Genomic DNA, 27,874 nt, shown 5'->3' with positions numbered 1-27,874 from the left:
TCTCCCGATAGACATCCCCAGCAGGTTGCTGTCCAGCCTCTTTTTGAAGATATCCAGACAAGGCAATCCCACCCCGCTCCTAAGTCTTTGGTTCCATTGCCAAACTGCTCTTACCATCAGGGAGTGCCTTCTAAAATTAAGGAAATCTGCCCTCCTGCAATTTAAACAAATCTTCCAACATGGGCTATGCGATGTGAAGTCAAAGGCTTTCATAGCCGGCATCCATAGTTTTTTGCTGGCTTTTTGTTTCTGCTTGTTTCTGATCAGTTTGTTTCTGGTGCTTCTCTAGCAGCTGTGGCTGGCATCTTCAGAGAATGCTGGTATGGAAGTGAGTGGTGTGTGTGTACACACATATATACATACATACATATACACACACACACACACACACACACACACTGTGTGACCCTGGGTTGGGAGGAGTGATAAGTAAGCTTGGATATGGTAAGCTATGCCTGTCTGTCCCAGCATAGCTTAACATATCCAAGCTTACCAAATCACTCCTCTCAACCCAGGGTCACATAGTATATACTGTATATATACCACTCACTTCCATGCCAGCATTCTCTGAAGATGCCAGCCACAGCTGCTGACAAGACTCAGAAACAAATTCTTCTAGAGCATGGTTGCATAGCCTGAAAAACCCACAAAAAGCTATGGGCTCTGCACTTTGCTCCTTCTCTTTGCCCTCTGCAGTCTGTCTTCCTGCCTCTGATATATTTAGGCTGGCCATACGTACCGTTTTAAACAGGACAGTACTGTTTTCTTCATATTTCCTGACCATCTGTCTCATCATATTAATATAAATGTCAATTTTGTCCCGTTGTCAAGAAAAATGGCCTGTTATGTTACAAAAATGGTTTGAAGATCCCTACTTGAAACTGTGGTTGTCAAAAAAAACAAAGCAACATTGTGTCCTGGAGTGTGAGATGTTTTATGATAAGGTGTTTAAAGACTGAAATTTGCTGCGTAAGATGACTTTATCGGAGAAATATTCATGGTACGACTGTGGTGAAATCCAATCCTCCTCTACATCTACCTAAATTTTTGTATGAGTTCTGTCACTGAAGAATAATTGTTCATGTAAATGTTCTGCAGCATTTCAGCAGAGAGGTCAAAGACTGCGTCTACACTGCCACATTAATGCAGTTTGCCACTGCTTTAGCGGCCATGGCTCCATGCTATGGAATCCTGGAATTTGTAGCTTTTAAAAAGTGATTTTTAAAATAATATATATTTATATAATGGCAGCTTTCCAGGTATCTAAAGATGATTTTTATCATGGTCACATTAGCCTTGTCGTCTCCAGGTAAATATCCCCAGGTCCCTCAACTGTTTCTCATAGACTTTGACTTCCAGATCTTCTTGATAATGGAAGAAGCTCAAGCATGTGTGTGTGAGAGAGGCTGCATCCGCACTGCAGAAATAATCCTGTTTGACACCACTTTAACTGCCATGGCTCCATGCTATATAATTCTGGGAACTGTAGTCTTCTGAGACATGTGGCGCTCCACCAATCTACAAATCCCAGAATTGAGTAGCATAGAGCCGTGGCAGTTAAAGTGGCATCAAACTGGATTAATTCTGCAGGACAGATGCAGCCTGAACATTGAAACCTTGAGGTCAGGCATCCTTCCAGACCATTATTTGTGTTTTGTATCCTTCAAGAGACTTCAGTTTCTCCTCCTCAAGAGGTGACCCATTGATCCCTTTGTAGGAGCAGGCTCAGATCCAAGGAGGGCAGACCGTGTCCCCACCACCACCACCACCCTCTCCTTCTGGGATGGATTTCATAATGGCTTCTGGCTCAAAAAAAGGAAATTATAGGTAACAAAGAAATAAAAATTTTCACAATTTAGAGAACCCAAATGTTTTCCTTTCAGGGTGACCGCTTAATGCGAAACGCAGCTCGTTAGGGCTGCAGCAGACGAGGTTAAGTTTTCATTTATTGGGCGCGCGCTGAAACATAATGGATTTTTCATCTGCTTTAGTGGGGAAAGCATGTGGCGGAGGAAGGATTTATGGGCCCATTATTGAAATGTGGGGCTGGGCAACACATGTGTGGAGCAGGGCAAGGAGCCAGAGCTGCCAGGCACGGGGGAACAATGGCCTGTCCAGAGCGGTGCCCCTTCCCATGCCATCTGTGCTGGACCCTTTCCATCAACATAGAATCACAGAGCTGGAAGAGACCCCAAGGTTCATGCAGTCCAACCCCCTTCTGCCATTCAGGAACTCACAATCAAAGCATCCCCGACTGAGGGCCATCCAGCTTCTCTTTAAAAACCTTCAAAGAAGGAGACTCCCCCGCTCTCCAAGGGAATGTGTTCCCCGGTCGAACAGTCGTTACTGTCAGGAAGTTCCTCCTAATTTTTAGGTGAAATCTCTTTTCCTACAGCTTGCATCCATTGCTCTGGGTCCTAGCCTCTGGAGCAGCAGAAAGAAAGCTTGTTCCATCCTCTATATGACTTCCCTTTGAAATACTTAAACAGGGCTATCATATCACCTCTTAATCTTCTCTTCTCCAGGCTAAACATCCCCAGCTTCCTAAGTCTCTCCTCTTAAGGCATGGTTTCCTGACCTTCACCATTTTAGTCGCTCTCCTCTGGACACACTCCAATTTTTCAATATCCTTATTGAATTGTGGTGCCCAGAACTGGGCATAGTATTCCAGGTGAGACCTGACCAAAGCAGAATGGAGTGGCACTATTACTTCTCTTGTTCTAGAGACTATACTTCTGTTGATGCATTCTAGAATTGCATTGGCCTTTTTAGCTGCCACATCACACTGTTGACTCAGGCAAAGACCTTCCCAATGTATTTTGTTTCTCCTCATGGTCCTTATCTCGTGCCCCACCCGGTGAACCACACACACCCCACTAACTATTTCCATGCCTCCTCCTTGCTGTTGTGTGCTTTTAGATTATTTCTGACTTATGACAACCCTAAGGAGCCAGCGTGACATAGTAGTTTGAGACTATCACTCTGGAGATCAGGGTTCAATTCCCAGCTCAGCCATGAAACCCACTGAGTGACCCTAGGCAAGTCACGCTCTCTCAGCCTCATGGGAAGGCAATGACAAACCTCCTCTGACCAAATCTTGCCAAGAAAACCCCATGATAAGGTCACCATAATTCAGATGCGACATGAAGGCACACACAAAATTCTCTATAATAAACATGAATATATCTTTCATTTCAATAAGAATCAAAGCTCTGATTCATAAACAGTCTTAGAAAAATAGCTAAAACATAAGGTTCCAGTGTGGCATAGTGGTTTGAACATTGGACTAGGACTCTGGAGGCCAGGGTTCAAATCCCGGCTCAGCCATATAAATGCACTGGGTGACCCTGAGCAAGTCCTGTTATCTCAGTCTCACGGGAAGACAAGGCCAAAACCTCTCTGAGCAAGCCTTGCCAAGAAAGCCCCATGATGGGGTTGCCATAAGTTGGAAATGACTTGAAGGCACACAATGACAACAAAGGGGAACCTATGGTGGGAGTCTCTTGGCAAGATTTGTTCAGAGAGGGTTTGTCTTTGCCTTCCTTTGAGGCTGAGATAATGCAACTTTGCCATGGTCGCCGTTAGGTTTCCATGGCAAGTGGGGATTCAAACCCTGGTTTCCCAATGTCATACTTCAGTTGTGAAACCACTACATCCTCTTCTAACATACAAACATAAACAGCTCAATCACTGTTCCTTTTATTTTAAACTTGAATTGTGGAGTTCAAATTGCAAGAAAAGAGACTCCACCTCAACATTAGGAAGAATTTCTTGACAGTAAGTTGTTTGATAATGGAATAAAGTGCTCCGAAGAGTGGCGGAGTCTCCTTCTTTGGAGGTCTTTAAACAGAGAGGGGGGGGCATCTTTCGAGACGGCTTTGATTGTGGAGTCCAGCATGGTGGAGGGTTGGACTGTATGGCCCTTGGGGTCCCTTCCAACTCTGTGAGTCTATGATTCTGTTGATGAACTGATTGCATTTTGGGTGCAAGATCTCAGGAGGAAATCACCTAGGAGACACAGCTCTCTGATTCACCTGTGTTTGCCATGGGAATAGGTAATACTTTGTCCACATTCTGGAACTCTCTTTCAATGCAAAAGTTGCTATTTGGAGGGCTATGTACCTCATGAAAATAAATCTTTGAACGCTTTTCTACATTGCAAATTATTTGTAATTAAAGAGGAACCACTGATTTGGAAAGTTAGGAGTGTCGAATGAAAATTAATGGATGACTTTATATCACCTGGGCTGTAATGGAAGGAAGTTAGTTGGTTGCCTTTGCCTTTTATGAAATTTAAATAAAATCTAGCAAATGCGCCTAAATTAGTATATATTGGCCCAGTACACATTGCAGAAATAATTCAGTTTGAGACCGCTTTAACTGCCCTGGCTCAATGCTAGGGAATTCTGGGAATTGTAGTTTTGTGAGACATTTGGCCTTCTCTGCCAGAGAGCTCTGGTGCTACAACAAACTACAATTCCCAGGATTCTCTAGCACTGAGCAGGGCCGTTAAAGCAGTGTCAAACTGTATTATTTCTGCAGTGTGGATTGGACCATCGTTGTATAAATATAGATTTGACCCAGTGCCTAGCAAATGCCTTTAATGTAGAATTACCTCTTCCTTGACCCAAAAGTACCAGCATTGGGTTTATTAGAGAGTCCAGTCTCTCAAATGAGCCCAGCAAAGCTACAGTTAATTCCAAATGAATTTGGAGAGAGTGAAACCAATGTAAAAGCAGTTTTCAAGTGAGCAAGACCCAGTTGTGAACCTTCCTTCAACCTTTAGCTGTCCATAAATGAATGTCAGCCCTCACTTTCTCTGTGTGTGTTACTGGCGTGAGTTTCTCGTCTGGAAACGTTTGTCCGCCTAATGCAATCACATACCCCAATTCCTCGAGGAATCGGGCTAGACATCTGGCCTGAGCCCAGCCACATCCTGTGGCGCTGAGTTCCATGGTCATTGAACTGCCAAATATTGAACCCATCAGAAAAACAGCTGAAATAGCCAGCCAGCCAGCCAGCCTTGTGATTTATGCTGTCTTGCACGATTTAAGAGTGAGCTAGATGGGGGGAAAACATTCTCTCCTCGTTCTAGTGAATTCCTCTCCCTGTAAGGTCTAATTCTTCATGGCAGGGACTTGGCACAAACAAGGCTCAAAGACCCATGTACACATGCACACATGGAAATACTCATAGTTTCAAATACAGTGGGCTCTTGGTATCTGCTGGGGCTTGGTTCCAGGACCCCCTGTGAATACCAAAATCCGTGGATGCTCAAGTCCCATTGAATAAAATAAAATGGTGTCCCTTAAACAATATTGCAAAATCGGTCTTAAATAAAATTGCAAAACTGGAGAGAGTGTGTGTGTGTGTGTGTGTGTGTGTGTGTGTGTGTGTTAATATTTTCATGCCATGGATGCTTGAATCCATGGATAAAGACTGCATGGAAAAGGAGGGCTGACTAATATTTTGCCAAAAACCCCATATAGAGCACAGTCAGAGGTTCAGCAACTAAAAAGGTAAAATGAGGACACTCTTCCAAATTAGAAGACTTATTTCCCCCAATGAAATTTTCCTCCATTCCCCAATTTCTAGAACTGCAGAGCGTGAGATACTCAAAACTGTTCATATCGCAAGCTCTCATATTCTGCTGTGTTGGCATTCCTTTGGTTGCTTTGCCTTCCCCATTTCCTTTGGATGCCTACATTGCATTTCTAAAGGCTCAACTAAACTTTTATGTCACTGCAATGCTACAGATTTGGAGACAGAAAGAAAATTTCATGTGTGAGTCTGTATTCTTATTTTCATAGAATCATAGTATTCTATCAAAATAAAATAAGTGAAAATAACTGACACTGAGCACATACAGGGCACTTCTATGCACACATTGTGCTTAGTTAAGGGTGTTTGATTGATAATGAATGGGAAAAGGCATGGCCAGAAATAAATTTAAAGCAAAACTCTCCTAAAGTGCAGCATGTACATTTTTCTCCCCCAACTGTCCCAGCTCTCCAAAACCAAAAATAAAGTTGTGAATGACTTCCAGCTTTGTTTTGGCTTTATTTTCAACATGGTGGACTCCACTGGGGGAGATCAGGGGTGAAAATTGTTCCCTTGGGGCAGCTGCCCACCCATGGTCTGCAAAGAAGTAAAGGCAGCTTTTGTGCGGTTCCACCAGGACTTTGATATTTTGGAGGGAGCTGAATGTGCGGAAATAGTTGCAGCCTCCCTTGAGCCATCTTGGGGGAATAATAAACAAACTAAAGTGATAAATTATCATGGCACAGACTAAACACTGATGTTTGTGGATTGCTGCTGTAATGGTGGCCGGTTGGCTGTAGAAAGAGTCTTGGCAACCTGCAAGCAAAAGGTGGGCATCAAGACATCAAAAGAGTTTGGAAATAAATTGCTTGCAAGAGGGAATGTGCTCTGAAAGGATCCAAGTTTGGGAATGTCCCCTGGTCTTTTGGGACTATAGTTCCCAAAACTCTGCCTTTCCCCTCTATACATTCTGCAAAGAGCTTGCCTCTAGAGTAGAGATGGACAAAATTTCCCAGTGTTTCTTGACCCTCCAAATACCGTTATTGGAGAAGTCTGCAGATTGCACCTTAAACCACTCTTCCTCTTCATGAATTACGTCATTTGTGTTGTCAAATCGGCAACCCCACAACGGATTTTTCATTTCTGGGAACAAGAAAAAGTCACTTGATGCAAAGTCGGGAGAATAAGGCGGATGCTGCAAAATCTCAAAGCCACATGCCCTTGCTTTAACTACAACTTGAGATGAGTGAGCCTAGTGCATTGTCAGCTAGGAGACTAATGCCTCAGGAGAGCATACCATGGAGTTTCCTTTTCAGAGAATCTCGCGACTTGTCCAGAAGATTGCTGTAGTATGAGCCAATGATGGTTTGTCTGTTTTCAAGGTAATCTGTGAGAATGACTCCACGACAGTCTCAAAAAACTGAGAGCATGACCTTCCCAGCTGACTTTTGCACTTTTGCCTTTTTGGGGGGAGAGGTATCAGCATGCATCCACTCCATGCTCATAGTTTTGGTCTCTGGATTATACTGATAGATCCAAGATTCATCCATGGTTACCAGATGACAAAAAAAATCCTCTTCATCCTGTGTCAACAGTGTCAACATCTGTCTTGAAAGGTCACATCGTGTTTGTTTCTGGAAAGGAGTTAGCAAATGTGGAACCCAGTGTGCTGACACCTTAGACATGTGCAGTTTGTCATGAATAATTTCCCACACACTACCATAACCGAGACCAGTTTCATTCATGATCATTTGGGTGGTTGCTCATCTGTCTTCCAGATTTAAACACTCCACTTTCTTCACTGTGGCCGCATCGTCCATCAATGATGGTCTTCCAGGTCTTGCCTCATCTGTGAGGGACATGTGGCCAGTTTGGAAACTCCTTTGCCACCTCACAAGATGTCATAAGATGGGCAATTGTTTCCATAAACTACCATCATCTCATCATGAATTTGCTGGGCACTATTACCCTTCAAATGTAGGAACTTTATCAGCCTCAATCTTCTCCATATTACACATTACATATTACAATCAATTCTGGTGCAACTTGTAACAAAAATAAAGGGCACAATGAGCTGATTTTTCTCAACATCATGCACTTAGTGATCAATTATGACTCTGACAAAATTTCATCAATATACCAGAATAGCTTTACAATACACACACACACACACACACACACATATATATATGGTGCTTCATAAGGCCCCCAAATGCACTCTAGGGAGTGTGGAGGGCATTTCTCCACATCTGGAATCCCCCTGGACACCCCTAGAGGTTAAAACCAATTTTTACAAAGGAATTTTGTAACACACACACACACACACACACACACCAAAATGATCCAAAATATCCTGTGAAATCCTGGGATTTGTAGTTTGTTGTGGCAACAGAGCTTTTGACAGAGAAGGCTAAATATCTCACAAACTGACACATTCCAGAATGCCACAGCATTGAGCCAGGGCAGTTAGAGCTGTGTCAGTTTGCATTAATTTTGCAGGGCAGATGAATCCCAGACCCGACACTGGCTCTCCCAAAATCTCCCTGTTAATCCAGAAAGAAAAACCACTGCCTTGGGTTGGTTTAATTTAGATTTCCCTGCTCTGTTTGCAGCCCCTCCTGGCCTCCACATAGTTCCCTGGGATCTCTGTTTAAATAAACATGCCAATCCATTATAGGTTGGAATCCACTGTTATTTTTTCCATGTCCAACTATTCCAGACATCTTGGTTCACTGGAATCCTTCTGCACAACGCAGGAGAAGGAGGAGGAAAAGTCAGGACCCAACGCCTGCCTGGCTTACAAGGGATATAACCTTCTTGTTGTGTTAATGCCTTCAGTGGGGCATGAGGATACCCACTTTTCCTGTAGCTTGAGTCCATTGCTGATCCTATGCATGGCAACAGTGTGCCATTGGACCAAGGAACCTAGCATGCAGCTGAAGGCACAACCAAATGTAAATCTAAATCCATGCAAAATGCACACCCATGCACAGTGGACAGTGGGAACTCATGTGGAGTGCGCCTGCACATACACATGTGGTGAGACCCCATGTGCAACTTCCAGTATTTGGAACTTCTACATTTATCTGTGTCTTGTTTTAATTAATAGTTTAGCAGAAGAAAACATATTTTAAATACAAAGTGGTCAAAAACATGTTTTTCACGTGTTTCATGTTTTCTGATTAAGAAGTCAGCAAAGCTTCAAAAGCTTGCAGCAAGTATATTGTGCATTTCAGTTGGCCAATAAAGGTTTGGTGGATTTTTGTTTGTATTTACTAAATGGCCAACACAGCTTCCCCCGGCCTGTTTTTCAAGTGCTGAGAAACCCTGATGAGAAGAATCTTGGATTGATGAGAATGATCACAATTAGGGCCAATCCTGTTCAAAATTCGCTCAAGGATGCTTTGCACGGGAAATAGTATTTTCTGCACAGGAAATAATATTTCTATGCAGACATGATTTCCTGTGCCAAAATTAAAATGCTTTAATTGGGGATATACCCTACTCAAAAGTTGCATGTGGTTCATTTGCATTGAAAATAACATTGTTGGGACATGAAACAGGATTTTTTGCACAGTAAATAACATTTCTGGAAAGCCAGTATGGCATAGTAGTTTGAGTGTTGGACTAAGGCACTGGAAGACCAGGTTTCGATTCATGGCTTAGCCATGGAGACCCAGTGAGTGACCATGGGCAAGTCACACTCTCTCAGCCTCAGAAGAGGGCAAATGTAAAACCGCTCTGGACAAATCTTGCCCATGATAGGTTTGCCTTAAAGTTGCCATAAGTCAGAAACAACGTGAAAGCAGAATAAGTCCTGATTTGCACATAGCCTTTGTCAACTGTTCTGTCACAGGGAGGTTGCCATTGCCTTAACCCTAAGTCTGAGAGTGTGTTCTTGCCCTAGATCACAGGGTGGGTTTGCATGGCCAAACCAGGATGCCCCTCCCTGAACTGCAAATCCCAGTATTCCATAGGATGTTGCAATGGCATTTAAAGTGGGATTATAGTGCTATAAGTGGGATTATAGTGCCATAATTGTGTTGTGTGTAAAACCACAGTATTTGAAATCTCTTTGATTTCAAGATATCCACACTGGGAGACTAGGGTTCGAATCCACATTCAACCACTGAGTGACCTTGGGCAACTCACACTCTCAGCCTCAGAGGAAGTTAAAGATAACCACCCCATGAACAAATTCTGCCAAGAAACCCCCTTAGAGTCACCATCAGTCAGAAATGGCTTGAAAGCAATACAACAGCAAGATTTATTTACTTACTTACATACTAACTTACTTATTATTTGATATTCCACTTTTTTCCTGACATGGCCACTCTCAGTGGCTCACAACATAAGCTCAAAACCATACAGTACATACTCAGGTCTTTTCTACACGATTAAAATACTCCTCATTCCAGTCAAATAGAATGTGATTTGGTCTCTGAAAAACTCCTTAAATTCTGCAGAAAATGGTGCATGGCAGATGTTTGCACACGCGTCCCGCTGTGCCGCCTGGCATGGTGCTGGGTAGATGTTTGCACACACATCCCGCAGTGTCACCTGGCATGGTGGCAGTGAGCCACTGGTTCTGAGATCAAGATGCTGCACCCAGCATCAATCACTTGGCTGGGCACCTTCTTCAGACCTCAGGGTGAGTGACTTGCCACCGCGGCAGAAAAAGGCTTCACGGTTTTTACCAGGGTATCTGCTGGTAAAAAGGTGCATTATTATGCATATGGCCAGCCAACCTCTTTGTGTGAATTTTCAGCAAATACATACAAAAAGATGTGAAAGACTATAAATTGGCAAAGCGAATGTGCGAAAATCCGCAGAAATTCGCTTAATACACTGATGTGTAGACTTGCTCTCAGTGAGACATTGAAGTTTCCAGGACATACCCCCAAAAGTATTTTTGGGGATGGGAGAAATAGTCCAGGAAGGAAACTAGATGTGCTTGGTAGATAACAGAGCCTCAGCTTGAAAAGAAAACCAGGCGTCTTCAGATTGGTGAGGTGCAGAATCAAGGGAAGCCAAAAATTAGTTAATAGATGTGCCAGTCTCAGTATGCCACCCCCTCTAATGGCAGGAATGAGCAACTACACCAAGGCCAACATCCGAGTGGTGGCACACATATAGTATCTATGCAGTGGTTGTTTATGTTTATTTTCTTACGGTGTGAAATAGTCATATCTAGCGAACAGTGTGAGAATTACTGTTGGCTCTCCACATTTGTGGCTTTGACATTTGCAGATTTGACTATTTGCAATTTTGATTAATATTGCTCTCTAGGAATCTCTAGGTCCTCCAGCTCATCTCTGCTAGAAGTTGATTGTAGAGTTGTGTTGAGGAACCTAGAGATTCCTAGAGAAAACACTTCTATGGGCATTTGTAGGTCCTCCAGCATGATTCTATGATCAACCTCTGGCAGATGTTGACCACGGAGTTGCACTGGAGGACCTGGAAATTCCTAGAAAGGTGTTCTCTCAGGTAAAAAGAACAGGGGTTTTTATTTGCCCTCTTTCCACATTCATGAGGGTCTTTCGCCCCTGACCCCAGCAAATGTGGAGGGACCACTGTACACATGTGGGACTATTTCACATGCAGTAGCTCATTAAAGTACACAGCATTGCATGTGAATGTGCTTCATCTCTATGCAATTGCCTTTGCACTTGTCCATTGCAGTTGCACAATGTATGGTCAGCCATACGCATTTATCATGGATTGACATATGTTGCACTAAGTTGGTATACAGTTTTGTTGCTAATTGCTGTTAAGTTGGCTTTGTACTTGCTATTGCTATTGGCTTCTGGTGACCCTGTGAATAAGGGACCCCCCAAGATCCCCAATACCTATTCATAACATCATAAGAGTTGAAAGATACCCCCAGGTTTTTATTATTTTAATTGTGTGTTTGAAAATGTTTTTAAATTTATCTGTATCTACATTGCATTTTTCAAAAATCCCTGTATGATTTTTAACACCTTTCCTTGAGGAAGAAGCCAGTGGAGCTTTGAAAGCTTGAAACACGTCTTTTATGCATTTTGTTTGGTCCAATAAAAGTATCCCCGTTTTGTGGATTTTGGATGTTATTGCACTTTGCTATATGGTCAACACATCTAACCCTGGATATGGTTCTATAATGTTGCCAATTTATTATTATTATTATTATTATTATTATTATTATTATTTGTAGTGGGCTGGGCCTCTGCCACCAGCCAGATGATTTTGAGAGGCTCTGCTCTCTTCATGGCCAAACCTTAACAGCTGCCCAGTGGCATGGAAAGGCTCCTTTGTGTTGGTGATCTTTGCTGTTTAGTTTTTGCATTCACATTGCTGTTTGGGGCTGGAAAGAGATAAGATCTGGGGAGCTGGGTTTCCCTCTGTTGCTAACCAGCTTGCACAGTTCTCATGGCTGTTAGGGAGGAGATAGGTGAGGCTCATGCATTTTGGTTGTCTTTCTTTGCTTCAGAACTAATAAAACCCCTGGGCATCCATCTTCCATGGACCTCCCTGGAAGGTGCACCAAGCCCAAGGGCTCCCCATATCTCCAGCAATGAGCCTTGGATTTAATTGTCAACCAAGTGATATGTCTCAGGTAGAATTAGTTATTAGGGGACTCAGTTTAACCACTGGCTATGAGAGGATGCTGGAATCCATCACCAAAGAGGAAGGAAGGCTTCTCTGCTGTGTACCATCTCTTGCATCATTTGCCACCAAGAAAGGTTATCTTCTAGCAGTAACATGATTCAATGTTCAGTAGTGATAATTGTAGGGTTAGGGTTAGGGTTAATCCTAACAGAAAAATCATGTGTGTAGAAAAACATGGATGTGCAGTTCTTAGGGAGTAGTTGGAGGTCCCTCCTGTGGCTCTCTGCCAGCAATGTGTCAGGATACTCAGAGAGCATTTTCTGTACTTCTGCCCATCCTTGTTCTTATTGTCGTTGTGTGCCTTCAAGTCATTTTCCAACTTATGGTGACCCTAAGGCAAGCCTATCATTGAGTTTTCTTGGCAAGTTTCTTCTGAGGGGGTTTGCCACTACCATCCTCTGAGGCTGAGAGAGTGTGGCTTGCCCAAGGTCACCCAGTGGGTTTCCATGGCTGAGCTGGGATTCAAACCCTGGTCTCCAGAGTCCCAGTCCAATGCTCAACCACTACACCATGCTGGCTCTCATCCTTGTTCTAACAGGGTTGCTGAAACCAGATCATAAATGGAAGCCACCTGTCCCTCTTTCTTTCTATCTCTTTCTCTTTCTTTCTTCTCCTCAACCATTCCTAGCTGGGGTGATGCACACAAGCAAACACACGCAAATAGCTCCTAAGGGGAAACTCTTTTGTTTCTTACCTTTGGTCTCTGCCTGTGCCAATATTTGTCTCCAGAGATTAGTACATTCATTTTTCCCTGAATGGGTCCAACGTAGTGATAGCCAGTAAGATGGCACAGTTATCAGCCTTCCTCCTGTCAGTAAATCAGCAGCTTGGACTCAGTTTTAGGGTATACTGAGCAAAAATTTAATATTCAAATGGGGAATCTACTTAGATCAAATGACAGCACCAAGAGGATTCAGGTAACTAAAATCAGGGATCAGGCCTGTGTATACCAGTTCTGAGAAATGATTCTAAAGTACAAGTTCCAAAATAGTTTTATTTATGAGTCAAAGAGAATCGCTGTTCACACAAAGGCACTCTCTTACATACACATCCAAGAACTAATGATATAGAAGGTGGTAGCAGACAGTGGCATAAGGGTTTGCAGGGCCATGCTGTACTGATTCCATTTGTGGAGTTTCAGTCGTGGGGACACCGTGATGCAGAAGTGACTCAGCAAGCTGCCAGCAATGCTGAGGAGTCAAGCAAGATGCTGACAGAGTGTCATCTGAATCTCAAGCAAGACCAGACTGGGGCAATATTTATGGCATGCAGGCATATTTATGGGGCAAAACATATCCTGGGGGCAGAGTTTGGGATTAAAATGAGGTTTCCAGAAGGGAGGACCAATAAAGGGACTTGTACATAACTGGATAATCATTGCAAATGTCTCTGGACATTGGAGTAATTCCTCCCGAGGGAAGTATAGTCAGACTTTTGTTCTTTTGCAAACACCAGGTCTATCCTCCACCATCACTCCTATCATTGATGGGATTATGCAGATTCTGATCTTGAGTGATCTGTCCTGGCCATGTGCTCTTGAGCTTCCCCCATGATGGGCCTCCCAGACCTCAAATATTGTCCCAGATCTCCTTACATGGCAAGGCTAGTTTCCTGCACTGGGGGTACCTTCTTGGCTACATGCCTCAAACACCCCTTTTGATATCAACTTGATATTGTGAAAAAGGATGGGTGGAGAGGGCCAGATCTTGGGGTAAGAGATGTATATGTTAGGTAACCTTCTCCACAAGTAGGTCATAGTCATCTTTGTCCTTCTCAGGAGGATTCAAATGTTCATCATCTGCCTAATAATGTACCATTATTCTCTGTCTTTCCCCCCCTCTTCTGTCCCACAGATGCAGAGGCTCCTCTCCTGCGTCAGCAGAGTGGTGGTTCTTTTGGCAGCTGTTCTGGTGACCACATCCATCACCATGTCAGGAGAATGGGGAGAAGAAGGTGAGCTAAAACCCATGGAGTAAAACCCTGGGATAGTTTTGCCATATTAGGGCTCAGGAGGTAAAGACTTTTCAAGATGACATCTGAGCAGGATTCAGTCGGGATAAAGTGGCCGGAGTGAGATGGTGAAAGGCACTGCATTCTCTTTAAACTCTTGGATTTGGATTTTCTTTCTTTTGGGGGGGGGGGGTGCAAAAAATAAGCAAAAAAAAATTTTTTTGTAAAAGAAGCCACGAAGTGTAAAAAAATAATCAAAAACGTATATTTAGAAACACTTGTAAGGTCAGCCAGCGGGGAATAGATGTTTGAGATGATTCCTTCTTACATGGAAAAATTAAACAGGCGAAGATATATATCTCCTTACACTGTCCATACTCCTAATCTCCATTCTTATTACCTTAAAATGTTGATAATCCCAGACTTCTCTGCAGGTAACAGCTTTTTGTATCTGCAGCCTTTTGCATGACTTGTGGCCCTTAGCCCCAAAACTAAGGGCCCACACTCACTGTCCCTGATCCTTGACTTGATTTCTTGATACAAGGGAGGTAAAGAATTGGGATGGCTTCGTTTTTGTGGAACAGAGGTGGGAAGACTTGCTTTCTGCCCGATTTCTATAAAATCCCAAGAATTCAGTCTAGTCTTGTCAAGGACAAGGATGGGACAATCTGTGGCAGATGAAAGGTCAAGAAAGCAGCCACCTCCTGCTTGCATCTCACGACTTATGGGTTTCTCTTCCAGGTGTGATGTACGGACAGCTAGGAAAAGATGTGACATTGACATGTGCCAGAGTAAACCCTGGGTAAGTGCTTTGAGGTGTCTCTGGGCCTAACTGAAAAAAAGAAGTTGGTAGCATGAGCTTTCATAGATTTAAACTCATGCAGCCAACTTCTCTCTTTTAGTTAGTATCAAAGATGCTACAAGATCCCTTTGCACAGTGCAGATGTGCAATCCATACAATTCACCCACTCAAGTGCTCTTGGAAATGTTTACTCCAATGGGAGCAACAGTTTCCCAGAGGGCTTTTTTGTCTACTGCCACCAGACTGTGGAATGATCTTCCAGAAGGGATACGACAGGTGAAAATGCTAACTACTTTTAAAACTGCATTAAAGAATCTCTCTTCTGGCAGGCCTACCCAGTCAATTTTAAATCATGACTTTTTAATTGTACATGTACTCTTACAAGTGTCTTCTAATGATTTTATAGTGTTGTATTTTAACTGTGGATTTATGATTTTTAATTGTGCTTTATATTTTAGCATGTTGTACACTACCTTGAGCTTTGAGGAGAGGCGGGAAAGAAATAAACATTTGTTGCTGTGGTTGTTGTTAGTGAAAATACATTAACAAAAATATCTGGCTGAATGTTGGTAAGCCATTTTGAGTACCAAGGCTTCAGAAAAGGAGGGCACTATAAATAGAATAAAATCCACCATGGGGAGAGAAAATTGGGGCCTCATCATAGCTGCTTTCCTTTCAAAGTAAAACTACCAGCACAGTATAAAAGAGTGCAATAGTAGATGTTTAATGTATCTTGGCTCCCAACTTTAGGTGAAGATGACAGGAGATGCCAAGAAGTCGAACCTCATAGGGTCCTCCCAACCCTTCTCTGTTCTCCTTCTTCTCCCCTTCTCAATGGATCTCACAGCATCTTACTGGCCTTTAGGTCCATAGTGGAGTGGCGGTGGAATGGAGCCACAGTCCTGCCGGAGGACTCCTGGGTCCAGCAAGGGCAGCTCATCGTGCCGCACGCCGAGCGCTCCTCTGAAGGCCTCTACAGCTGCCATGACACTGGTGGACTCCTCCTCAGCTCCATCATGCTTCGCCTTGGCCGTAAGTTCTGACCCTTCTGCTTGGGAGACATCCTGCAAGGGGAGGTAGATGGGGAGATGATTCCTTTAGATGGAGGTAGATGGGGAGATGTTTCCTTTAGATGGACGTAGATAATTCCTTTAGATGGAGGTATACAGGGAGATGATTCCTTCCTTTAGATGGGGGTAGATGTGGAGATGAATTCTTCCTTTAGATGGGGATTGATGCAGAGATGGGGGTCGATGTGGAGATGATTCCTCTTTGGGGGAGTATCTTCTTGGACAGTTTGCTATGTGGCATTGAGGAGCAGCTGGAGATGAACCAGGACTCTCCAGGAGCGTAGAATGTGGGGAGCTCCTTCCACTCGTGGACATTTCCCTAAACAATGTCTCCTTTTCTCCCTTCTCTGCAGGGGTGCCAGGATTACCTTCCATTTCATGCCGAGCTTCCAACTATGAGAACTTCTCTTGCTTCTGGGCTCCTAGCGTTGAGACCTTCCTGCCTACTAAATACATCACCACCTATAGGTATGGCTCTGTGTCCATGAGGTCTTGGTGTACCCTTCCTCAAAGGAGTGCCCAGACCTACCTGTGACTCATTTGTAGTGAGAGGTTAGTTGAAAGGCAAGAGAATTAAAACAAAAAGCAGTTTTTAGAGGCCATTTGGTCTTGCCAGACCTTGTAACAGTTATTCTTCGATGCCTACAAACTCCCAGAACCCACCAGACAGTCTTTTGAAAAGACACAAATGATATGTGATGCTGATGGCCTGCTTCCTCTTATCTGTAGCTGAGTGATTCTGGCCAATGTAGACTGCTGCCACACTTCAGAAATAAAGCAATTTGATGCCAGTTTATCTTCTGTGGGATTTGTAGTTTGGGGGTGGGCACCAGACTGCTTTGGCAGGGAAGGCTAAATATCTGACAAAACTGCAAACCCCCAGGGTTCCATAGCATTGAGTTACGGCAGTTAAAGTGGCATCAAGCTGCTTTATTTCTGCAGTGTGGCCGCAGCCGTATTCACTAGCAGTAATTTGCCCGAGTGCCATGCCTTGCCTTTGTATTTCTGTGCCTTCCCTTTTCTTTCTCCATTATGATTTAAACATTCTCTTTGGTAGCAAGTTTGCTCTGTTATGTTCCAAGTCCTGTTTGCTGGCTGCAGCTCTTGGAACGAAAGCCTTCCCAAAAAGAAAAGAAAGCCCACATATCACATGGGTTTCCATTGCAGCATCCAAAGTGATACTCACAGAGAGATTTGGCTTTCCAGCAGAGAGGGGGGGGGGTGCAGATCGCATGGAAAGGGAGCCTCGATTGGCCACCCAGCATACCAAAAGGGTGGAATCACAATGTGGAGTGAACACTGCCAGGTCTACTGTCTCCACCGCAGCTGCTGCCATGAGCCAGGCAGCAACCGAACTTAAAGCCCCACTCCCCCACCTATATGACAGAAAGAAAATGAGGGTGGAAGGACTCAGACTAGGCACCTCCACCCAATGCACAACTTGGGGAACACCCTGCTTGCTTCATTAGTCCTGCTGGGCTGGACAAGGAGAACCAGGCTGAGCTAGCGAGTCTGGCCATTGTTGTTAATATTATTATTATTATCTTAGGACTTTATCCCAGCAGCCTGCTTTCCCACCACAATTGAGCTAGTTTAAGAATAGGAGCATACCAGTTTGGCATCATTTCTTATCACACTTTCCCCCACAATAGGGTGTTGGCAGTCCATTATCGTGTGATCTGTTTTCTGCATTGCCAAATGCCAATTTGCAGAAGGAAGGCCATGGAAACCCACTGGTTTCCATGGCCTTCCCACTGGGTGACCTTGGCCAAATTACACTTTCTCATCCTAAATGGTAAACCTCCTCACAATAAGGAAATTATTGCATTGACTATTGTATTGACTCCCCAATGGGATGCAGTCAAGTTGCAGGTTGCTGGTGGGTATTATCAGACTTAATTCACCAGCACTGTCACCAGGCGAGTGCAACCTGACTGCATCCCAGATGCCAGGCGTGCTTTGGAGGCCATTTTTCCAAGACAGGAGCTTGCAACCTTGGAAAAGCAGCTTCCAAAGTGTGCCTGGGACCCAGGATGCAGCTGGGTTGCACTCGCCCAATGACAGCAGTGGCGAATGAAGTCTGATAATACCCGGCAGCAACCCACAACCTGACTGTTTCCTGTTGAGAAGCAGTCAGGTTTTTAGTTCATGTGATAATCTCCTAAATCTTGATGATCATGATCATGACTGATCATCATGATTTCACCCTGCCTTTTCCCCAGTACTTGGACTGGAGGTGGTGGTGGTGATGAGGATGATGATTATATCCTGCCTTTTTCCCATATTGGGACTCAAAATTACTTATGATGATTGAAAAAATCCTTGTTAAATATCCATGAGATACAAAGGTTAAAACACAATTAAACAATGAGATGAAGGCACATAACAACCGCATAGGGCAATGTGGTACAGTGCTTTCAGTGTTGGAATAGGACTATGGGGAAACAAAGTTCAAATCCCTGCTCAGCCATGGAAACCCACAGGATGACCTTGGTAGCTTACAAAGATTAAACTCCCATCTTAAAATACATACAGTTTGCCCCCCCCCCCGCCCCCCCACTGCAGACTTGCCATTTGCGGATTTGAGCATCCAGGGATGGCCCTTCCCCATTTCCCTCAATGGTGGTGTGTTCACACAGCTGAGTTGCCATGGCCATGCTCACTGTGTGCCATCGTTAAAACTGACTTCAGGTAGAGTGATTTTTGGCATCTGCAGTGGGGTCCAGAACCGAACCCCTGTGAATACAAAGGGCCGACTGTACACTGGGCCCTCTAGTTTGCTGGGGTTAGGGGCACAAGACCCCCACGAAAGGGGACAAACTGCAAATTTTAAAAGGCAGGATTTTGTTGTTGCTGTTTTACCTGAGAGATTTCTCCATGAATGATTTGTTGCTGGTTATTCCCTAGTTATTCCCAGGATAAGTCCTCTTTAATTGCGACATCGTGTGAAAGTTTTCACTGTGATTGCGTGAGTTTCCCGGGATAATAACTGTTTAAACCGCAATTTCCCCCCGTGTGAAAAACTCTTAGGTCCTCCAATGTGACTCTATGGTCAGTTTCTTTGCGTGATAAAGTCCCTAGGGATTTCTAGAGAGAATATATTAACCAAAGCTGTGAATAATCAAAGCTGCAGAAGTCAAAGTCGCAAATGTGGAGGGCCAACTGTATAACAACATCAATAAAACATATGCAACTTGTTTTTAAAATGCATTTAAACAACCTAGAGAATCAAAACCTTTTAATTCCATTCAAAGGCAGAAGATAAAAATCAACAAAAGTTGCACGCCATTAAAAGCCCATTACTGTCTGTTCCTACAAACCTATAGGTCAGAACAGAAAAGTTTTTACGTTTTTGGCTGAAGAACAGCAAAGAGAAAGACAACTGAAATGACTTGGGAGAGAGTCCCAAAGCTTGAGAGCAGCCACTAAGAAGGCCCTGCCTCTTTCATATTCCCACCAAATGTATTTGGGAAGGTACGCCTGAAACAAAAGGCCTCCCTGGAACATCTTAAAGCCCAGGGATTCTCATATAGGAAGATGCAGTCTGTTTGACTGGATGTAGTAACAGATCCTGAGTGGGTAGTGCATTTGTCTGCCCTGGTGTCCTTTCAGCAAAAATACCCTCACTGCTGGCATTAAGCCATGGTCCAAAAGGCCTTTATCCGAATGCCTAAGAAAGAAGTTCAGACATTGCAACCCTTTCCTCTCAGCCAGCCATCCTGTCCACTCCCTGGGCATTTCGGAGGTCATCTGTCATTCACGCTGGGCTTGCTGAAAGCCGGAGACAGATGTTTTTCATAGAGCATCCATTTCCTTGCTAGTGTATACACCATTATATTTCCCTTTCACACATCCTGGCCCAAGAGCCTTTGCAGCATCTTGAAAGTATACAAAAGCCAGTGTGTAAGGAGGCAAAAGAGGGGTGAGAGACATTAGCACTCTTTCTTTTGCAAAGAATACCCAGCTCTCTGGAAGCAATGCTTCTGGGCTTCTCTGGCCTCCATGGAGAAAATGAGGTTAAGAGGAAACAGGGTAAAATTTGTTTCTCTCCGTGTAGAGAGAGAGCGAGAAACAAACCACTGGCTCCTGAGTTGTTGTATGTAACTGTTACATTTTCCTGACATTGAGCCACAGTCTTGAGGCTGCCATTGCACTCAAATAAAAAACTGACACCCAAATCTTGTAGTGACTACCCTTTGTAGTAGTTGCCATTTTCTACCATGTGAAGTAAGGTGAAATCTAGATCTTCAAAGTTCTTTTCTCTTTCTTTTTTCTTTCAGGAAAAAGCAACAATCTGCAAATGAAAGGTAAGAGCTGGCTGATGTCACAGTCTACATGCAAATTGTGCTACTTGCATGTTTAGAAATACTCTCCCTATGTGTTACACTGAAATCATCCTCTTTGGAACCATTCCTTCTCATCTGAAGAAGTAGACTTAAGTCTACAGAAACTCATGCAGCCAACTTCTTTCTTTCAGTTAGGAGTTTTTAGCACATCTAAAAAACACAGCTTACCTTTCCCGGTTTGAATCCTCTTCCAGGATGCAGCCGGGTACTATTGCTTGCATTTTGCTGCCAATGCTGCCTCCCACCTAAAGCCTGGCTCCCAGCCATGCTCAGCCAGCTGATTTGCAAAGCGGGGAAGCTCCTGACTTTGCAAATCACCAGCTGAGCATGGCTGGGATTTAAGCGGGTTTCAGGCAGGAGGCAGCATTGGCAGCAAAATGCAAGCAGAGGATTCAAACCGGGAAAGGTAAGCTGGGTTTTTTAGCTGTGCAAAAAATCTAAAGTTTCAAAGGTGCTATAGACATCTCTCTAGATACTGAGTCTACAGACTACTAATATGTCTGTATCTTTGAATGTCTATATCTTCTTCCTCAGTGGAGTTGAGCAGGAGTGCATAGCTTAATTCATTTTGTTCTCAGCTTCAAGGATGTGTGCGTGTTTGTTTGTGTGTGTGAAGAAAATTCTCTACTCTGGAAAATTATGAGAGCATATCCCTTTATTTATTGGTGCAATTTTTCATCTCGTGACTTTTGGGGCGGGGGGGAGGTAACATTTCAGAAAGGCTTTTTACACAACAAAAGTACAAAAACTAATGTTTGGGCAAAATACAAGGGTTTTGTGCAAAGAAAAAAAAATCCAGCTAGTATCCTGGTAGCAACATATGCAAGCAAAAGTCTCTCTTACACTTGCTTATGTATATTTTTGTGATTTTGGAGATTGGTATTCAATGACTCCAGCCTTCCCCCCTCAAATCTACTTCCTCTTGGTCCACTATCACCCCCATGTTATAATAATAATAATAGAATCATAGAATTGTAGAGTTGGAAGAGACCGCAAGGGCCATCCAGTCCAACCCCCTGCCATGCAGGAAATCCAAATCAAAGCATCCACAACAGATGGCCATCCAGCCTCTGTTTAAAGACCTCCAAGGAAGGAGACTCTATCACCTTCCGAGGAAGTGCATTCCACTGTCGAACAGCCCTTACTGTCAGGAAGTCCCTCCTAATGTTCAGGTGGAATCCCTTTTCCTGCAGCTTGCATCCATTGCTCCAAGTCCTGTTCTCTGGAGCAGCAGAAAACAAGCTTGCTCCCTCCTCAATATGACATCCTTTCAAATATTTAAACAGGGCTATCATATCACCTCTTAACCTTCTCTTCTCCAGGCTAAACATCCCCAGCTCCCTAAGTCGTTCCTCATAGGGCATGGTTTCCAGACCTTTCACGATTTTTGTCGCCCTCCTTTGGACACGCTCCAGTTTCTCAATGTCCTTTCTGAATTGTGGCGCCCAGAAATGGACACAATATTCTAGGTGGGGCCTGACCAAACAGAATAGAGTGGGACTATTACTTCTCTTGATCTAGGCACTATACTTCTATTGATGCAGCCTAAAATTGCATTGGCCTTCTTAGCTGCCGCATCACACTGTTCACTCATGTTCAACTTGTGGTCTACTTGGACTCCTAGATCCCTTTCAGACGTAGTTTCATTCAGCCAGGTGTCACCCATCCTATATCTGTGCATTTCATTTTTCTGCCCTAAGTGCAATACCTTACATTTCTCCGTGTTGAATTTCATTTTGTTACCTTTGGTCCAGCTTTCTAGTCTATTCAGGTCATTTTAGATCTTGATCCTGTCCTCTGGGGTATTAGCTATTCCTCCTAATTTGGTGTCATCTGCAAATTTGATAAGTATGCTCCCAATTCTGTCATCCAGGTCATTGATAATAATAAAAGTTTATTTATATCCCGCCCCTTGAGGTCAATCGTGGTGGCTAACAGCGATAAAATACAATACATTGTAGATCAAAATTCCCTCCCCCCCCTTAAAAATTATTAAATCAATTATAATTAAAACCAACTAATTAAACAACATTAACACATACCCATTATTACAAGACAAAAACAAAACAGAACAAAACAAATAAAACAGTAAACTATGGTAGCATTTCCAAGGAGGACCTTGGGGACTCTCATAAGAACAGGGTTCCTGAGGCCAGGGTTATCTATTCCGGAAAGGCCTGCCGGAAGAGATCCGTCTTGACAACCTTTTTAAAGCTGTCTAAAGATGTCAACTGATGTTCTTTGTTGCTGGTGCAGGTCATCCTCCAGTGCCTCTTCCTCTTTGCTCTGGGCTGCTGCAGTGGCAGTGGTGATCCTAGTGGACCCTCACCTGCCTTTGATGTCCCCAGGCTGGGTCACATTGGACACTGCCTAGAACAGGGGGCCTAGTCAGTGACAATGGTGGCAGCGATCATTGAAGATGGAGGATCTTGCAGATGTCTCATCCAGGGGGGGTGCCATGAGTCAACTCAAAATCAGTTAACAGTAGCATTCAGTGTCTACCTCTACAATGACACAAACCCTGCACAAGCTCTTGTGCTATGATAGCCCCCCTCATGTCCCAGCCACAGAGGAGGATAAGGTACTGCAAAATATAGGACAAGAAAAATTGAGGACATTATTAAGTAAAAGCTAAAAACACTCATATAAGTGTAAATGCATGCTTCTTCATCATACTCCAAATGAGAGTTCTTTTGGAATTCCTCCTGGACAGAAGGTTGAGATGTAGGACATGTCCTGGAAAAGGAGGACATCTGGTCACCCTGCCTCCAACAAAGAAAGGCTGGGTATCTTGCAATTGGTGGGTGTGAAGGAACTGAAGGGCTCCCTTGCTTTATACCCATGGCGTTTGGTGCATGCCTCAGCTGAACTCTCTTCCCTGTCCCACACACGATCTTGTTGCGTTCCTCTGTTGCCTACCACAGGATTTGAATCTGTTTCCTTTTTCCTGACTTGGCATGAAGCTCACTCCTTGCAACCTCTGTGTAACCTTCCAGAAATGTAGGAGCATGCTTGGCCCAAAGCCAGGTGCAGGAAAGCCCCAGGCAAGACTTCTCTGCCAAGCCCTGCTGTGTGCATGCATGTACCCTTTTGCAGGCAGTATTCCTGAGGAGGGATGTCATTTTGGGCAGAGGACCAGGAGAGAAGAATCATCAGCCTGCCCAAATGCGGCACCCTCTGTCTGTGGTCTCACATAAATGATCTTGAGCAGGTTTACCGCCTTCCCTGCATTATCTTGTGTCTGAGCTCACCCTTTCAAATCCTACTATTACTGTCATATATCCCATCATCACATTGCCCCACATATTGGGGCAGGACAAAAGCATATGCAACTCCTGACATTTTGACATATTTTTTGTTTTATCTGGACAGCTCTCCGACCATCAACATGGGGCTGTGCATCCAAGACCCTGCCCGCCCACTCTCCTGCACAGTCAACAACTCTGGGTTTTGGAGTTCCTACCGCATGAATGTGACGGAGGTGAACCCACTGGGCTCTAGCTTCCGCCTTCTAGATGTCACAATGCATGCCATTAGTAAGTCTTGCCCTCTGGAAAAGGATAGAAGAGAGTGTTTGTCAGAATGGGAAAGTGGATACACTTTCTGGACACATTGCCACCATCTTAATGTTTGGGAAGGACCCCCTTGACATATCAGTTCAATCAGGAAGAGATTTTCCATCCCCAGGCCAAATGAGCTGCCAAATGCAAAGTGGCGACTGGTCCACCACTGCCCAGTTTCTCCTGTGTTTGGCTTGGCTTGCTCCTCCTCACCATCTCAGTGTGCTTTGACCTATGAGCATAATTGCTAGGGGTGTGTGTGGGTAACTGGGGCTGAGCACTCTGTGGTCTTCTGGACTACTTATTTCATGGGTACATGCGGCAGTTTGAGTGCTGGATAGTGACTCTGGAGACCAGGGTTCGATTCCCCGCTCAACCATGGAAACCCACTGGGTGATCTTGGGCAAGTCACACTCTCTCAGCCCCAGGGGAAAGTAATGGCAAACCTCCTCTGAACAAATCTCGCCAATAAAACCCTTGGGGTTTCCATAAGTCAAAAATGACTTGAAGGCACAGAACAACAACAAACAGTTGACCCTCCATATCCACAGATTCTGCATGCACTTATTCAACCATCCATGGCTGATCATGGCTGATATTCCAGAATATCAGTTGCAAAAAGCAAACCTTGATTTTGCCATTTTATATAAGGGACATGATCTTACTGTGCCGTGGTATATAATGGGACTTGAGCATCCACCAATTTTGGTATCCACAAGGGGTCCTAGACCCAAATCCCACTTGATACCAAAGGCCTGCTATTGTCCAGGAAGGCAGCCAAATGGCTGATAAGGCAAGCCTAGTTCCCAAACAAACAAACTCCTGGCTAGCAGAGTCAATGCAAGCAATGCAGTCTTTGAGTTTAAAGGCAGTATCAGAAGAAGGATTACCAAAAGAGTTGTCAAATGGCCCAAGATTCAAGGTATCAGATAGGCAGGTTGATAAGGCAGTCCAAGGTCAAGAATTCCAGATAATCAAGATAGGTCAGTAGTCTAAGAAGCAAGGGTTTTGCTCCAAAAGGCCGCGAGAGACAGAGACAGAGTCTTTCCTCCAAGAAGGTTAAGTAATCACTGGCAACCAGACACACATGCTCCATCTGCCTAAATAGGCAGGCATTCAGGTGTGTGTGATTGCCAACTCATTTCTGATAAAGCTTTTGTGACCTTCGAAGGCCCTCCTTTGTGGCTTGACGCTCAAGGTAGGCACAGTCCCTTGACCCTCCTCTATGTCTACAGCCTTGGCCCCAGGCAAACTTGGCTGCTGAACCTCTGGAGAGGCCACAGATTCCCCAATTTTAGGCTCAGGTCCCAGAGTCTCTGGCTCATCCTCTGAGCTATCCTCCAAGCTGGGCATGACAGTTAAACCAAACTATGGAGCTTACCACACAGCCCCTTGGTACACTCACGGTGCGGAATGAAAGAGGGCGGGATGGGAACAGAATGGAGGAAATCACCCATTTTATCGCACACTGGAATGCCGCCAATGCCGCTGGAAGTTCCCGTTCCGTTCCCATCTATCCCACAGGAGGCGATTTTCAGAATGCTTCTGAACAGTTCCTGAAAATCACCTCCTCTGGGACAGATGGGAATGGATTGGGAACTTCTGGCAGCATCGGCAGCCTTCCGGTATGTGATGAAATGGGTGATTTCCCCCATTCTGTTCCCATCTCGCCCCCTTTTGTTCTGCGCCAGGAGCGTACCAAGGGACTGTGCGATAAGCTCCTATTTCTGAGCTCATTTCAAAGCACTGGTTATGATTTATATGTAACACTAGGTTTTCTGAAAGCCCATCTCTCATCATACGAGTCTGTCCAAGTCTTAAGATCTTTGGAGGCTGCTCTTCTTTTAGTCCTACCACCCCCACAAGCCTTTCCATGGAAGATATAGGAGGCAGGGCCTTCTTGGTGGCTGCTCCCAGGCTGTGGGGCTCATTTTTCATTCAAGTGGCAGGGAGTTCCCAGGTTGTGGGGAGCTGGAGATCCAGGAGGAAAAAAAGATCTGAGTTACCCCCTTCAGGTGCCGACCCCTAACTTTCTTCTCCTTTGTTTTCACCAGTCAAGCCGGACCCTCCGGAGGGTCTGAGGGTGGAACCGGTGCCTTCTGCCCCCCGGCGGCTGCGGGTGAGCTGGGAATACCCCTCCAGCTGGCCTAAGAAGCCCCACTTTGAACTGCAGTTCCGGCTGCAATATCGGCCCATCATTTACAGTTCCTGGTCAGTGGTGAGTTATTTCTTTGCAAAGCAGATTAAATAATTAAGGATCTATTATTTATCATATTTATATCTCAGCCTGTTTCTGATCTGAGGAGACAGTATAACCAATGATACAACTTAAAGAAATGTTAAAAAGTGGGATGCTGTCTGGAGGGAGAGTGACCAAGGCTGCATCTGCACTGCAGAAATAATCCAGTTTCATCCCACTTTAACTGCCATGGCTCAATGCTGTGGAATCTTGGGGACTGTAATTTTGTGACAGATTTAACCTTCTCTGGACTTTTTCACACGATGAAAATTGGATGGTTATCTGAGGGTGAATCTGAGGGCAACCCTCCTATTTAGCGAATTTTGCAAGAGAATATCGGATGACGTCACAACCAATTCGCAGCCAATGCACACGGAATCACGCGTCATCCAAGAAATAGCTAAATTCGGTGAAACAGCAAATTTGGAGTCAATTCGAATTTGCCTTGGTCTGAAATGCTTATTTACATCAGCCATGGATTCTCTTCCTACAAAAAGACCTACAATTCTCATGCTCCTTTGCTGAGTTTTCCCTTCCTGCATCCCTTCGGGCAGCAGAAGAGCCACCCAAAACCCTAGACACTTGAGGGAATCAAGCCTAAGTCCTCATCACGGCTCCCTTTTTGCCCCACCGCCACTCCTTCTCCTTCCAAGGCGAGCCTCCTCTCCTCCTCCTCCTCCTCAGAGCTATGCTAGAGGGGGGTGGGTGAGCAGAACGGGAGGGGGCAGCAACCCCTGGAGCAGTGACCTGGAGTTTGGGAGGGCTTGAATCCTCAAGCCGCTGCCTTTCTCCCTCCGTGGCTTCCCTAAAGGGGGGGGTCAGGTAACACTTGCCCTGGTCTTCTGCTCTGTGCTCTTCAGAACTGCCGCCACGGCTCTGTTGGCCATGTGGCAGTCCCTCCTTACTTGGCTCTCTGTCTAGCCTCTCAGAAAGCTGAGCTGCATGGCCTTCTCTTCCTCCTCCTCCCTTCCCCAGAGAGGGCAATCTCCGAGTTGGGAGGGGATAGCCCATGGGGGGAGGAGCAAAAAGTGTGCACCGGGGGGGACAGTGGAAGCAGGTAATGCCAGGGCAAGGGGGCACCCTTCCCTCTCCACCTTTCCCTCTCTGGAGCAGATGTGTGTCTGCACTTGGGGAAATGACAGTTTGGAGCATGCACAGAAAAGATATTTCTAAGCAGGCAATGAGGATTTGTCCTCACCCGTTTGATACCCTACTTCACATTGGACCCACTTTAATGTGCCTTTAACACCTTGTTATGCTCTGTGTGATAACCATTAGCAAATGGGCTTGCTTTTCCGGGATGTCACCACTTTAACCATTTTTGGAATGGAAGCACATAGCTCCCCATGTGAAAAAGTCCTCTGTCAGAGAGCTCTGGTGCAAAAACAAACTACAGTTCCCAGGATGCCATAGCAGGGAGGCATGGCAGTTGAAGTGGTGTCAAACTGGACTATTTCTCCAGTGCGTATGCCGCCCAAGATAGTGCAAAGTATGGAAAACAAGGCCCATGAGGAACAGAACAGTTGAGGGCACTGGGTGTGCTTAGCCTGGAAAAAAGACTGAGGGTGCATCTACATTGTAGAAATAATGCAGTTTGACACCACTTTTAAGTGCTGTTGCTCCATCGTATGCAATCCTTGGGTTTTTAGCTCTACAAGGTCTTTAGCCTTCTCTGCCAAAGAGGGCTAGTGCTTCATAAAACTACAAATCCCAGGATT

At 44.6% G+C, this 27,874-nt stretch overlaps 1 protein-coding gene across 6 annotated transcripts in view; it reads left to right on the top strand.

Moving 5' to 3' along the window:
* Positions 1-27,874, top strand: part of IL11RA (interleukin 11 receptor subunit alpha) — a 146,739-nt gene that overhangs the window by 104,388 nt on the left and 14,477 nt on the right. For all 6 annotated transcript variants that reach the window (XM_089498406.1, XM_089498385.1, XM_089498391.1 and 3 more), the window contains 7 exons: positions 14,043-14,142; positions 14,881-14,941; positions 15,807-15,973; positions 16,365-16,479; positions 20,292-20,318; positions 23,730-23,893; positions 25,972-26,135. In XM_089498406.1, the coding sequence (XP_089354532.1) occupies positions 14,043-14,142; positions 14,881-14,941; positions 15,807-15,973; positions 16,365-16,479; positions 20,292-20,318; positions 23,730-23,893; positions 25,972-26,135 (798 nt within the window). The remainder of the gene's footprint in view (positions 1-14,042; positions 14,143-14,880; positions 14,942-15,806; positions 15,974-16,364; positions 16,480-20,291; positions 20,319-23,729; positions 23,894-25,971; positions 26,136-27,874) is intronic.

Source organism: Sceloporus occidentalis, unplaced genomic scaffold, assembly GCF_023333645.1.
Source record: "Sceloporus occidentalis isolate IW3139 unplaced genomic scaffold, rSceOcc1.0.p SCAF_1, whole genome shotgun sequence".
NCBI lineage: Eukaryota > Metazoa > Chordata > Lepidosauria > Squamata > Phrynosomatidae > Sceloporus > Sceloporus occidentalis.
Note: the sequence above shows the minus strand (reverse complement) of the source record. Positions and strands in the feature narration are given on the sequence as shown.